The sequence below is a fragment of the Zootermopsis nevadensis genome, unplaced genomic scaffold (assembly GCF_977971745.1).
Source record: "Zootermopsis nevadensis isolate Lab colony 2312 unplaced genomic scaffold, Znev_1.0 Znev_ptg000061l, whole genome shotgun sequence".
Taxonomy (NCBI): domain Eukaryota; kingdom Metazoa; phylum Arthropoda; class Insecta; order Blattodea; family Termopsidae; genus Zootermopsis; species Zootermopsis nevadensis.
In genome coordinates this window covers 17,630,623-17,644,151 of record NW_028259192.1, presented here as the reverse complement: position 1 = coordinate 17,644,151, position 13,529 = coordinate 17,630,623, and the positions used below count along the sequence as shown (strand labels likewise).

Genomic DNA, 13,529 nt, shown 5'->3' with positions numbered 1-13,529 from the left:
CACATTTATTCACTCGTCCAAACAAAGAACTTCAAACCTTAACCTCATAAACTTAAAAACCAAGACGCTGATATCGCTGTTAGGCGCTTCTGCTGTTACTATTCTGAAATATGTGTTTAATCACATTACGAATGTTTAAAGACCGTTATAATATCTGAAAGGCTGTATGTACTATCCCTCGAAAATCAGAACTTTCATAATTAATAGCAAAGTCTACAGCGCTGTTCCGCTGAAGCTAGGCTACTAAAGAAACATACTAGTTTAGTTCACATCTACAGAGTCTTAACATCAAGGCATCAACATTACCTGTTTTGCAAATAGAAGTTTCTTCACTAGATTGTAGAACGAATCGAAAACTATTCTAATACTTTTCAAAAACATGTCCTATAATGAACCCATAACACCAAAAGGCGAGTAAGATAAAATCACCTGCCAAACAGTTTCGATACTCCCACTTCGAACTCGATAGCACCGCCGTCGAATTTGATGTTAGGAACAGACACTATCGAGTACTACAACGCAGTTTTCCAAATTGCCTATAGAGCGCAGCACCATCCCATTAAACAGCATTCCCATTTCTCTCCTAAAGCAAGCAACAAATTACGCTGCTTCCCTGTGATTAATAAAAGCCACTCACATATTTCACCTTTCCGCAATGTTGTGCCTATTTTGCATATTCTTATCTCGTGAAAATTACGTACACTACTAATCACACAGGCATAAATCTAGCAATAAGAACAAATCTGCTGCAAGTGACCCGCAGATATTGCCTGGATAACTTCCAACTGTACTAAGTGTAAAATGGGCATTAAGGTGCGAAACTCAATCACCCGAAGTTACAGGGAGAGTTGAGTTTTCGCAGTTTTGTAATATGCCGACAACTATACTCGGTATCTTACAGAAATGATTGATGGGTATGTGTTGAAATCGACAAAGTGACAAGCCGGGAAAGTGTGAGTGGCGGCGACGCAAGGCTGAAGATTTGCCTAGGACATCGAATACCCTTGCACCGTCCCTGATGACATAGCACAAACAGCCTCTGAATTAACACAGTTACTGCCGTCAGATGGCAGACAAGGCTAGACAAAGATAAGTTGTTCATCAACTCAATTTTTGTGCGTTGCGAGCTGACGTGTTACCGCCACAACGAACGGTAAGTGCTTTGTGTTATGGGTGCGATCAAGGTTTCAAACGGCAGGTGATGCACCGGAATTTTTGAAGGTCAAGGAATCCTGGCCAATGTCAGTAAATGTTGTATACAACAAACACAATCATTGCCAACAAGCGTTGAGAGTGTAGCCCAGTGCCTAGTCTTAGCGGTCTTCCGCTCTACAACTTAATTCCATAGTTCTTGTGAAATAATATTCACTGACATTAAAGAAATTACCCGCCTTTTACGGAACAAATAGATTAATTATCGTGTTCACTGGATCAATACTGTCCACATCAAAACATATTTATTTTTACGAACAGTTTTAATATTACTGTTCGTCTATAAGTGGTCTCTTCCCTTCAGGCTTTCGGATTAAACTTTGTAGGCATTTCTCAGCTCTCTCATACCTGCTGCATGACCCACTCATCTCATCCTTCTTGGTTTTATCACCTTGATAATAATTGAGTACAGGTTGCGAAGGCCCTCGTTATTAAAATCCCCTTCTGATACTTCACCTCTGTCAGGTTCAAACATACAAACGGGCTCACTGCAGGCCCCATGTTACCGTATTTATTGGCGTTTCTTCAGTCGCTTTGCAATACCTTGTCAGTGGAAAAGGTCTGCTGAAATTAATTGGGGGAATGATTTATTAAATTCTTGCAGCCGTATCGCATTGTTGCAGCTGATGCACTGTTTCAAACCGGTAAGGCCGTAATTTCAGCTGTTTTGTCGCTCGATTAACGCTTGTCACAGACAAAACACGCGTCCCAAAATGTTACCATTCGATATATTGTTGTCTTATTCGGTACTTCCATTATCAGGGTGTGTTGCTAAATGATTCACAACAGCAGCAAACAACGATTTCAATGCGAAGTAATAGTCGAGAATGAGAACACGTTCTGCTTGTGAATGCGTTATGTCCTTTAAGTTTAACTTGATACAATAAGCAGTTGGCAACAACATAGAAATTAATTAACGTGACATACGATAGGCCATAAGAAAATAACAATCCCAAATCAATGATGATAAATGGTTATAAAGTGATATCTGCTTATCAAATTTAATTAAAATAATAAATCATTCTAATCTAATCTTCACTGTGTAGGTAAATATTTAACAAACCAAGACCCTTTTCAGATAAAAATTATAAATCTTGTGTAAACTCTGTGATAAGACTTGTTAGACATGTGATCACTTTCAATTTTTGTTACTGCCGCATGTACACTGCACACGTTATAGTAGCTACTTCTTAATAAACACGAACAGGACCTTCTTCACTTTGAATACTACAGACCGAAGTTTTCAAGTCTTGATTTAGGCATTAGTAAAGGTAAAAAGTTATAGAGATGAGTAATCAATCTGCTTCAGGTTAAAACCGCCTTTAGAATGTAATGACTTATGGATAGACGGACCATTCTCAATGTTTTCTTCAGAGCAACAACCAGGAACAGGGCCCATGTGTGAAATCAATGGCGATGAGTTTCACTGAAATAGGCATTTCCTTGAAACACATATTCAAGGAAACCTAGGTTTCTACCCGGTCTCTTTTGTTGCAGATGACGTTACCAGATACATATGTGGCCGGTTTCCACGACGAAGCAGCTGTTCGCAAAATGCGATACAATGTCCTTGGCAATACTGGACTAAGAGTGTCGCATTTGGCATTTGGTGCCGGCCCCCTTGGCGGTCGAAGCACATATGGGTAAGCCTGATTTGCCCCATTGTCCTTGTCACCTCCTGAACGATGCTTGTCAGATTAGTTTTATTTTCAATTTATAAAACTATTTTTTTATCCATCAGATTATCTACTGTACTGCTTGAAATTGGTACAGGCGTAACTTCATCTGTTCTGTCGCTTGATGAACACTTGTCACAAACACTTCTTGTGCCCTGAAATGTGGGAGTGGTCATATTCTATATTTCCTTGTCACACAGTTGGGAGAGCCCAGCACCTTCCTTTTCTCCTGAACATCCCTAAGAACAAAAATGATGTTCCAGGGAGTATGACGAGGCTGAGGCTATAGCAGCAGTCCATGAGGCACTGAAGCAGGGCATCAACTACATTGACACAGCACCGTGGTATGGGCAGGGTCGCTCAGAGGAACTTCTGGGAAAGGTAACAGTACTACTGACTCTAGCATCAAATCTCTGCCGGAGACTGGCTATCCTGTCTGAGGGGTCTTGTGTTTTACCTCAGTTCCTCCAAGCAAATACCAGGATAGTACCTCAAATTAGGCCATGATCACTTCCTTTCCAATTCATTATTCACCAACTATAAATAAATATATCTATGGCTTTGTCTTACTATTGCTGTTTCTATGTTTCTAACATATTCTGAATGTATTCTGTGCTTTCCGTCATGACAGTTCTGTACGGAAGAATATATATCAAGGAGTATGCTGTTCCTAGTAAACTATTAAAATTCAAGCAAAATATTATCAGAAAGCCAAAACAACACATATAATGTACTTTTTTCAAAATATATCAACAGTTTCTGTTTAGTGTCAAAAACTTCAATTCACTTTAATTCCAATCAGCTAAGACCTGTTAAAGTGGGATAAGAGATATAAACAGTTTTAAACAAGAATTAACAGAAATTCATATGTGTATGATTTCATTGTTACAGGCACTTAAAGATGTTCCTCGAAATGCATACTACATTGCTACAAAAGTTGCACGATATGAGGTAGATCCCAGGAAAATGTTTGATTTTAGCAGAGGGAAGACATTAGAAAGTGTGGACCACAGCCTAAAGCTACTGGGACTTGACTATGTGGACATCATACAGGTCTCTCAACATTCTCACTCAGCTAATTACAAAAATCTTTAGTCTACTTTGTTGCAGTTTTTATCCATCACAGAATTCTATAATGTACCTGAGTACACAACAGACCTTAAACTGTTAAAAAAAAAAATTACCCACTCTTGTAGAATCTGAAATTTCCCTGAGCCACAAAAGTTCAGTTCACATCTTCACCTATTTCTCTAAGATCCATTTTAATATTATATTCCAATTTGTCTTGCAGTCTTCCAAATGAGGTTTTTAAACCAATATTTTGTGCTGTGAACAAGACATAATGCATTCAGTCTGGACTCTCTTACTACAATATCCAAGATGGTGGAACAGACTCTCCTGCCACCTGTCAAGTCACACTAACAACCTGTGACTCTTCAAACAATGAAAATTTTAAGATACTATGAAATTTTACAAAGGTAAAGGTAAAGTTGTCCCCAGTGTTTAACTAAGCACTGCAACATGAAGATAAATGGGGAATAGAAGTATGCATTCTTAACCCTGGTACCCATTAAAAAGGACATAAAGTGGGTCCTGAATTGGTCTGGATGAAATGACAAAGAAGTCCTGGACTTGAACCCTGCTTATCCAGGTAGCAGCCTAGTTCCCATACTGACAAAATTATCGAGTACCTAATGGAAATATGCAAACAAGACATTTCTTTCTCAAACAAGATGTTTCTCTTTCAAGTTTAAAAGAACTCAGCTCAAAGAGTGAGAAAAACACATACCAATTAAGTACAAGTTGTGCAAAGGCCACATAAAGGATAGTAATCCTTTCTGAAGAAGCGTCTCCACTGTTATAAATCATATAATTTTATATGTTACTTTATAGGGTGCACATAATAGGGAATGTTTTTCCTTACAAACCCATTGTTACCTATAACATTTATTTTTCAGGTACATGACATTGAATTTGCGCCAGATGTGGACATAGTGGTCGATGAAACACTGCCAGCACTTCAGTCTGTTGTGGCGGCAGGAAAGGCACGTTACATTGGAGTGACGGGTTATCCTGTGTCTGTCCTGAAGAACGCCATAGAGCGCAGCAACACCAAAGTAGACACAGTTCTTTCCTATACTCGCGACACACTCATAGATGACACATTGAAGAAATATTTACCTTTCTTCCAGGTATGTCCACAGAAGAAACTCACTTCTATATCAGTGTCATCCCACCTTACAAGTGGTGACCTCTAGTAACATGAGTTTCATATCAAGTGTAATGAAGGTTGGGGGTTGGTCGCAAGGCAAACAACCTTGCACTGTAAAAAGGAAGATGTTTCGAAAACTCAATCAAAGCCTCGGACAGACGGACCTAACAGAGGACCGAATAGAAGAGGAGAATTGAGGAGGCCATGGACCGAATATGGACCGGAGAGCCAAAGAAGAAGAAGAAGAAGAAGAAGTACTGAAAAGTGCCTCATTCTTTTCTCTTCTTCCTAATTGGCTCCTCCTCAGTATAATTCACCCTAGACAGCCTACAGTTAATAGCCTAGTCACACACTGGCCAGGAAGCCAGACAAGTCCCAAAGTACTTCCTTTTAATTGGCTCGGTATTGACTTGTTCTAGTCAAAGGGATTGGGCATAATCCATGCAGCAGGAGTTTCTATGGGACTGCTGTCAAATGGAGGCCCTATGCCATGGCATCCAGCCCCAGACAACCTCAAAAAAGTATGTGCAGCTGCAGGACAGTACTGCAAGGTGAGTATAAGACCCCCATTAGTGGCTACCTTCATATCTTCAAGAAGAATATCAGAAATTTAACTTAAAGTTAACTTTTCTGATAATATTCAAGTGTTTCACTGTATTGTGGTTGTGCATTACCGAGCTGATCAATTTATCGTATAGGAATATGAAATATAACCCTCATACTATGGGGGCTGCCAGCCAGACTTTAACTCTTGTCAACTGACCGTGCAGATGCTGTGAAACATGGACAGTAAATACCATGTTCAAACATACCCTAAGTCCTGTAATTTAATTAAATACATCTATAGTAATCATTTTGCCTGTGACACCATTTGGACATTACTGCTGTGATAACCTCAAATCTCACTTAACCAAATACTGAGGTCATTATAATACAACACTTGAATTAGGAAACTGTTACCAATAAAACTACTACTATTAAAATGTTAAAAAAAGATCACACATATTTATAAATCAGAACTATGAGATTGAAAGTTGGTCAGCATTTCTTAATTCTCCGCTACTGAATTCTCACAACATTCGACTTTCTAGGAGCGAGGCGTTGAACTTGCTCGACTGGCACTACACTACACAATGGGTCAACCTGGGATTGCCACCCACCTGGTCGGCATGAACAGCCGAGAGATACTAAACTCTAACCTGGATATTTTAAACAATGGATTGTCAGACCTAGAGAAGACAGTGTTGCAGGAAATCAACACACAGTATGTAGTAAATATAATTACCTATATGTTACTGTACTTGGTCAGCCTGATTGCTATCTTATTTAATGACATAGTATCAACTTCACAGGTTATGTAGTGATGAATAATAATAGTGAATGGCTATGAATGAAAAGTATAGAGAAATGTGGAAGGAATCAGTCTTGGACTATTTTTAGATAATAAAGCTAGAATTTGTTTGAAGGATCAGAGAAAACAATGAGAAATCTCAGTCTAGATAACCACTTTCCTGTCCAAAATCTGAATCGCATACGTCCCAAATATATTTTATATGTTGCTACTGAGCCACCTTTGCTACCATATTGTTCTTGTAATTCCACTACAATTATTATTCAAGAATTTTAAGTTAGTCTGAAATATTCTCTCTTGAAATGCTTAATAATGGTTTATCACCTACAGTTTCATACCATCAAATGAGAAATTAGTCAGTAGTTTCATGAAAATAACTTGCCTTGATACAACATAGTTAACACCAACACACCTCTTTTTCTCAGTAACAGAACGTCATAATTCATGTTCAGTATTCCACTCATCGAAGAATAAGACAGTTTGGAATTCCTGAATATGACTGATGTTTATCAAACTGATACCAGTAAGAACTTTTCATGTTGCCATTACAAGAAGCTACTTTTGTTTCAGGTTCTTTGACAAAATCAAGCCAGCTCACTGGGAGGATATTGAAATTAATAACCTCAAGGAGAAGCTTAAAGCTTTGAATGAGTAAAGAAGACAGAAATAAGAACAGATAATTTTTTGCTATGTCAGCTCTTGATAACAGAAATCAAGCCTTCACTTTCAATGAAGATACACATGAAGAAAGCAGACTCAGACATCTTTCAGATTAAATAAAAAAGAAAAATTACTATACTGAAGATATGCACACCAAATAAAGCCAATGAACATATTGTGTATGTACTTTATAATAATATAAAGTGGCCCCCTCCCCATCAAAAGAAGGCAAGTGAAATTAACTTTTTATGTAATGTTAATGTTACTGACATTCCATTCATTTCAATTTTGCAACAGATCTATTTACAATCTGAAGGCAGGAGTAGAACCAACTCCACAATTAATTATATACCTCAAAGCGTGAGCAATGTCCAGCACAATGTTGGTATAATGATTCAATGTATGACATAATCCTACTGGATAATGGGAACGACCCGTTCTTCAAGTGCCTGAGCACTGCGGGTCCCAACCTTTCGTTGGCTCAATCTGTAGACATTCGGTAGGACCCCTTGGATGAGGGATCGGCCCATTGCAAGGCCTCTACCTGTACACAGGACAGCACAACACAGAGAAACGCGGACAAACATCCATGGCTTAAGTGGGATTAAGGCCCACGCCTCAGACTGCGCGGCCACTGCGGACCCCAACATAATCCTACACTTCACTTGAACTTTAATGCTACAAACACAGCATTACAAAACTCATCTTAACAGTGAAGAATAACGGAAAGAAGTAATATATGGTGCAGAGCAAATATTTTGAACTGTACCATAACGTTAGAATGTACGCATGGATGTGCTGTTTGCAAAAGATCTGAGAAGATGGATGACTTGTCAGTATATCAGCACGTAACTTGCTTGCTTGACTTTCCTTCCATGTTTTTCACCAAGTCATTAATTCCAGTATACCCTGGTGAAAAAATTCTATGATACAATGCACAGCAACTTGGAGGAAGACTGAAAGGATAATCACAACTAAGAAATGTTTAATAAATGATAGATGAATCAGCAACATGGTATTATTCCACCTAAATGTTCTGTTCCATTATCACAGAATCCTTATTTCCTGTCTTTGGTTTATTTTTGTGTGTATTCGTAACTAAAAGTTTAAAAAACGAGTCTATTTATTACTTTTATCATGTCTACCTGCCTGTTCTGTTACTCCACATATAACTTCAGAATTGCTGAATGGATTTTGATGGCACTGATACATTGGTGTGTAAGTATTTGTCAATAAATTCCAGTTCTCTTGAGATTGGACATCAATAATAGGCACTTTACACAAAGACCTACAAGCATCTTTGTGCTTGGTAGTGACTGGGTGGGGGAGTCCCTAGCCAGCCGCACAACCAAGAGGGGAACATCCAATGATGATAAAATCCAGCCAGACTGACTCCAGACATCCTGCCCTACAAAGGTCCTTTCTACCATTCAAAAAGGGCAAAGATTAAATGTTGGCATATGCACCAGAATTGTCACTCTATGTGTACATTTTCTAACTTGTTCATTACATCATGGAAAATATACAAAAATTTCTCAATCACATCACAAACTACTGAACACTGGTAGGTAAAATTATCTGTAAGTGGAAGTACCACTCAATGACGCATGAAGGAAAATCTTCCATGCAATCTTAACCTCAGCACTAAAATAGATTAAGGAATGGCAAATCTCATGAGGAGCAAATACAATTGATCAAAAGTAATATGGCAATAAGATTAGCCTGTCTACAGTGCACGATGTGAGCTTATGACAGAGTGACCAAAAACATCTAAAACCAAGTTACTTGATGCTTATAAACCTGCAAAGAGGATAGACAGACATTCCCATTACTAAACTAAGGTTCAATATGATAGCAAAACTAATACACATCAATCAAACGCCCAAATGTCTGTCTTAGTCTCTTACTGCTATGATGTAATAGACTGACATGCCCCACCCATTTTGGCCTATTCAGTTCATGTCATACTTGATTCCAGTCCTGCCAAATGATGACTTATTCAATGAACAGAAAGAGCAAGACACTGAAAGAAGCAGGGTGATTGATTCCTTAGGTCACGTTCCTGATGCAGCTCATAACATAACAGGGTAATTTATTATGTTACACACCAGAAGGAATTTTCCAAAACCATGGTGTAGTTGAACCATAAAATAACTTTAAGAGAAATTAATATTTAGAAAATCATGATTTATATACTTCTTTGATAATCTGATCTCTGCACAAACACAAGAATACAATGACAAAGATCTGCTCATTTAGCAGAATCATCGACTACTTGGATGATAATGTGAGAAGTGTAATTCTATACAAACCAGGAATTCTGGTGAGATACAGAAAGGATGAAAGTCCTGAAACAGCAACTCAGCTTACAGAGTAGACCTGTAGGTAAGGAACCAGACTCTCATATAACCACCACCTCCATAGGAAGAACACAGAATTCAGAGCATTCCTGCACTTGTTCTCAACTCCTTAAGTTGCTGGTAAATACTGATTTAGTAAAAACAAAAAGAATTCAATCTCCATAAGAGAACAACTTATACAATAATTCCCTTACCCCTGATGCAGTTTTTAGCCACCACCATTCTAAGGAAGGAAAAAAAGTATGACATACTGTTATGAGTCCCCTTCTGACTGGGCATACTCCTTCAGGAGAATATCAACGGCTTCAGAAAAAGAAGGACAAACCGCAGCTGGACCTGGTGAAATGCGGCTCTCATCTCCAGTCCGATACTTTCCTGTCTGCACAAGGAACCCACGCATGCCCATTGCCTGTGCACCACCAATGTCATCCTTGACATCCTACAATGTTACAATTATTTTTATTGCCAGTCATTTTGTACAAGTAATACCACCAACATTCAATACAGGAAAAGCAGCAAAGTACCAGATGGGGTTGGCATTGCAGACCATTATTACTGTCCACAGTAAATAAATATAATTCATCTTCTGATACAGTCAGTGTTTTAATTTGTGCTGCAACTGTCATGAAGTTTCAATAAATCAGTCTCGTTTATAACTTTTCAGTCTGAAAGTTAGGGTAGAATATGATTTGAGGTCTCTGAAAGGTTAATAACGTTCGGTATGAACCTTTGAGAATCTTTCAAGCAACAATATGAAAAATTATACAAAGAAATAAATATTTTATAGGACATACAAACAACATGCAAAACTTACATCCCCAATCATGACTGCATAAGCAGGGTCAACATCTCCAAGAGCACTCCTGAAAAATGTTGGTGATGGTTTGCCAACTACTTCGCTATGACAACCTGAAGCATACTCCAGTGCCCTCACAAATGGGCCTGGTCCTAGGGCAAGTCCATCACAGCGCTTATAATAGCGTCCACAATGAATTGCTATCAAAGGAACCCCAGCCCCAGTTAATAACAACCTGCAATCAAGTGACTTAGGCTGGAATTCATCTTTGAACATGAATCCACAGATCTACAATTTAATATCACAGGTTCAGGAAACGCATGCCACTACAGGCAAAGCATGCAATATCAGAGACAACCATTTTACCTATCCTACAGCTGCAATTTTATGATCCCTGCAATCAGTGCTCAGCACTGTCCATCACAAAACAATGAAAGGTTTGCCAGATGTGTTCCTTGTTTTTCAATTTTTCCAGAGAAATATATGATCATTCATTCTGCTACCAGTCTTCTGGAATTCACTCTAACTGCTACAAGTTTGTGACTCAAAACTAGTAGTAAAAATAAAGAGTTGTTTGAGCTGGAGTCTGCTACAATATATACTGGTGAGGGCAGAGATTATTAAATTACGGCACTATAATAAGTAATGAAATGGAATAGGGTCTTCCTTTAGCAACAGATTCTCTCATAGTACATAATTGTGATCACAGAAGTGGCCACTGGATCCAATCCTGATATAGTTTAATCTAATTCACATTTTTGAAACTTTCTTTTCTGAGATCAGTTTTAGTATCATCTTCCTATCGCTTCTCAAATCCCTATTCATTCCATTCTTTTCAACTTCTCATTGCCCTAAGCCTAACACTTTCTAATTCACTCTTTATTAGAAAACAAAATTAAAAAAATCAAATGACAAACAATATATTTATTTGAAGATGACTCTCTTCTAGAATGTTTCACCATATAGTCTAACAGAAACTGACCAATGTTTCATAGGATAAGCACCTCTGATACATCGGCCAATTTCTACACAGTACAACATCCCAAAAACAGTCATCTTAATATTTGCCGTCATCAGAACTTGAAGAAATCTCAATCTATTTATTTGACTCTTCAAGCAATATCCTGTTATGAAACATAAAACCTTTACTGCCATTACCACAAAGGCTCACCATCAGATTGTATCATAAATTAGTTCATATCACCACAACGAAATTCCTTAATGTTCATTTATATAATATCATTCTATTGCTATCTTGGTCTCCAGAGTGAGGTGTTTCCATACAAAAATGCTTCATGCTGCATTTTTTACTCCACCGATCAATACCACTGTCCATTACCTACCAGCTTTCCATGGATTACAGATTACACATAATAAATGGGGCTACATTTTTAAAGTTTTCTACCAACAGAGTATTTTGAGAATCATCTTTAAGCCATGACATAAATTAAAAGAACACATTCTTACAAATGCATCACATCAGAAATATTCAATCACAAGCACTTAGAAGAGAAGAAACAACATCAGAAGTTTCCAACAGGTTTAAATGTATTTAACAACATTTACCTAAAAGCTTTACTGAGCTGGCTAAAGTTGAACATACTTGGAGCAAGACCTATTACAACAGCATTTTGTTCTTCTTCCCCATAGTCAGTAAGGCCTGAGAAATCTTCTAATGCTGCATCATCCACCATCAGCATCGGTTTCAAGTTGCGAGACCGCAACAGATCCTATGCAATGGGGTGGATAAGATTAAACTAGACATTTTTAAACAGACTGTAAAGAAGTCATACTGATTGAGGTGTATCATGAATGTCTAATAGTCAACTCTGCAATTAATAGAATCTTCAGAATCAACTTTTGGATAGTCCCGTACTTAAAACCGAAAACATGACAGTTCAAGTTATGTGTTACATCACAAATTAAGGAAATTTTCACACCTGAGCTGCCCACAGTGAGCTCCATATCTCATCTTTTCTTAATTCAAAACCCAGTCCTATCAACCTCTCAAACAAACATCGTCTAGATTCCTTTGTTGTATTTGTCACAAACTTAATGGGAATACCTGTTCCTCGCAACCTGCAACAAAAAAAGATACAACACAAATTCCTAGCGATAACATAACCTCAACCTACTGAAACTCAATTGTCCACGCACTTCTTCAAGGAGTCTACTGCGCCTGGTATCGCAGTATTTTCAACATGTAAGGTCCCACTTAAATCTATTAATACTGCCTTTATGGGAACTTTTCTCGAAGCCATACTTATTATTTCTTTCAGGCTGTTAATTGTGGCACATTTTTAAACAGCACAAATGTCAGACAGCCACAGACAAAGATAATACATTTAAACTCCTGATGTTATTTATCCTCTACTTAGTATTCGTGGTTGTATGTGTTCTCTTAATTCACGCCACTGTTTAGAGATGACTCAAAATACTGTTGGTAGAAAACTTTAAAAATATACACCCATTAATTTGCGTAATTTTTAATCCATGGAATCTTCGTGATATTATGAAAGTGGAGAATGTAGTGTTATTAATTTAATATATTACATTTCTAAGGGTGATAAAAATCCGTAACACAACTTCCTTCGAAGGGGAAATAAAGTCGGCGGTCCCATGTCGTAGATTTATGGCACGTAAAAGAATCTTACGGGCATGAAAGAGATATTTCGTAAGCAAAATTCAGCGGCCATTTCTCACCCCTCTCCCCTGATTGTCTACTACAGCGTTCATCAACCTATGGTACGCGTAGATAATATAAGATAATATTAACAAATAAGTTTAGCCACACTCACCGATGTCGACTGCGTTAGTTGGCAGAAATCCCCGAATTTATGTTGACATCTGGCGAAAATACATGACATTAATTCTAGTTAATGGAAAGTTTATTATTTTTAACGTTGAAAACGTTTATAAAATCACGGTACACTCGACGGAAACTGTAAGATGTAAGGTAACGCTGGTGTGGAACTTCTTCAAAAGCCAATAACTCGAGACGTATGTAAGATAGAGAATATAAACCTATATGTAAATTAAAGAGTAAATAAAGGGATTTTTCTACATGATATTTACTTTATTCTATAATGCATATTTTACACATTGTTGAAATAATTACCCAAAACATGTAATAACTATACCCTTGTTCCTTAACTTCAACCGCTTGCCACGTCTAAAGCATAAGAGTTAGATCTGGAAATATTGCGAGTGAAATACGTAAATAAACACGAGCTTTTCAAATTTGCAAACAGATTTCGGCTAA

The 13,529-nt window shown here is 37.8% G+C and overlaps 3 protein-coding genes across 11 annotated transcripts in view; 1 reads left to right on the top strand and 2 right to left on the bottom strand.

Moving 5' to 3' along the window:
* The window catches only part of LOC110831800 (uncharacterized), a 124,823-nt gene extending 116,701 nt beyond the window's left edge, over positions 1-8,122 (top strand). For 2 of the 4 annotated variants that reach the window (XM_022068407.2, XM_087340982.1), the window contains 7 exons: positions 2,710-2,855; positions 3,152-3,269; positions 3,780-3,941; positions 4,847-5,080; positions 5,520-5,651; positions 6,192-6,364; positions 7,022-8,122. In XM_022068407.2, coding sequence (XP_021924099.2) covers positions 2,710-2,855; positions 3,152-3,269; positions 3,780-3,941; positions 4,847-5,080; positions 5,520-5,651; positions 6,192-6,364; positions 7,022-7,106 — 1,050 coding nt within the window. In that variant the 3' untranslated portion in view covers positions 7,107-8,122. Of the gene's footprint in view, positions 1-1,000; positions 1,154-2,355; positions 2,484-2,709; positions 2,856-3,151; positions 3,270-3,779; positions 3,942-4,846; positions 5,081-5,519; positions 5,652-6,191; positions 6,365-7,021 lie in introns of those variants that run through there. The other 2 variants (XM_022068320.2, XM_022068580.2) reach the window with 2 other exon arrangements.
* LOC110830995 (uncharacterized) overlaps positions 1-9,858 on the bottom strand; it is a 217,716-nt gene extending 207,858 nt beyond the window's left edge. The window contains exon 1 of one of the 2 annotated variants that reach the window (XM_087340956.1): positions 9,723-9,858. In XM_087340956.1, the coding sequence (XP_087197082.1) occupies positions 9,723-9,750 (28 nt within the window). In that variant the 5' untranslated portion in view covers positions 9,751-9,858. Of the gene's footprint in view, positions 1-306; positions 445-9,722 lie in introns of those variants that run through there. The other variant, XM_087340957.1, reaches the window with a different exon arrangement.
* Positions 2,200-12,971, bottom strand: LOC110832033 (haloacid dehalogenase-like hydrolase domain-containing protein 2). Of its 5 annotated transcripts, none has more exons than XM_022068946.2 (6): positions 12,425-12,744; positions 12,208-12,346; positions 11,834-11,997; positions 10,286-10,502; positions 9,723-9,910; positions 2,200-3,127 (listed from the first exon to the last, which is right to left on the bottom strand). In XM_022068946.2, the coding sequence occupies exons 1-5, from the start codon at positions 12,526-12,528 to the stop codon at positions 9,725-9,727; spliced, it is 810 nt and encodes a 269-aa protein (XP_021924638.2). In that variant the 5' UTR covers positions 12,529-12,744; the 3' UTR covers positions 2,200-3,127; positions 9,723-9,724. The 5 variants fall into 5 exon arrangements, with proteins under 5 accessions (XP_021924638.2, XP_021924469.2, XP_021924717.2 ...); XM_022068777.2 differs by having other exon boundaries at positions 2,200-3,043; XM_022069025.2 differs by lacking the exons at positions 2,200-3,127; positions 12,425-12,744 and adding exons at positions 9,278-9,490; positions 12,821-12,971.
* Between the last annotated feature and the right edge of the window lie 558 nt (positions 12,972-13,529).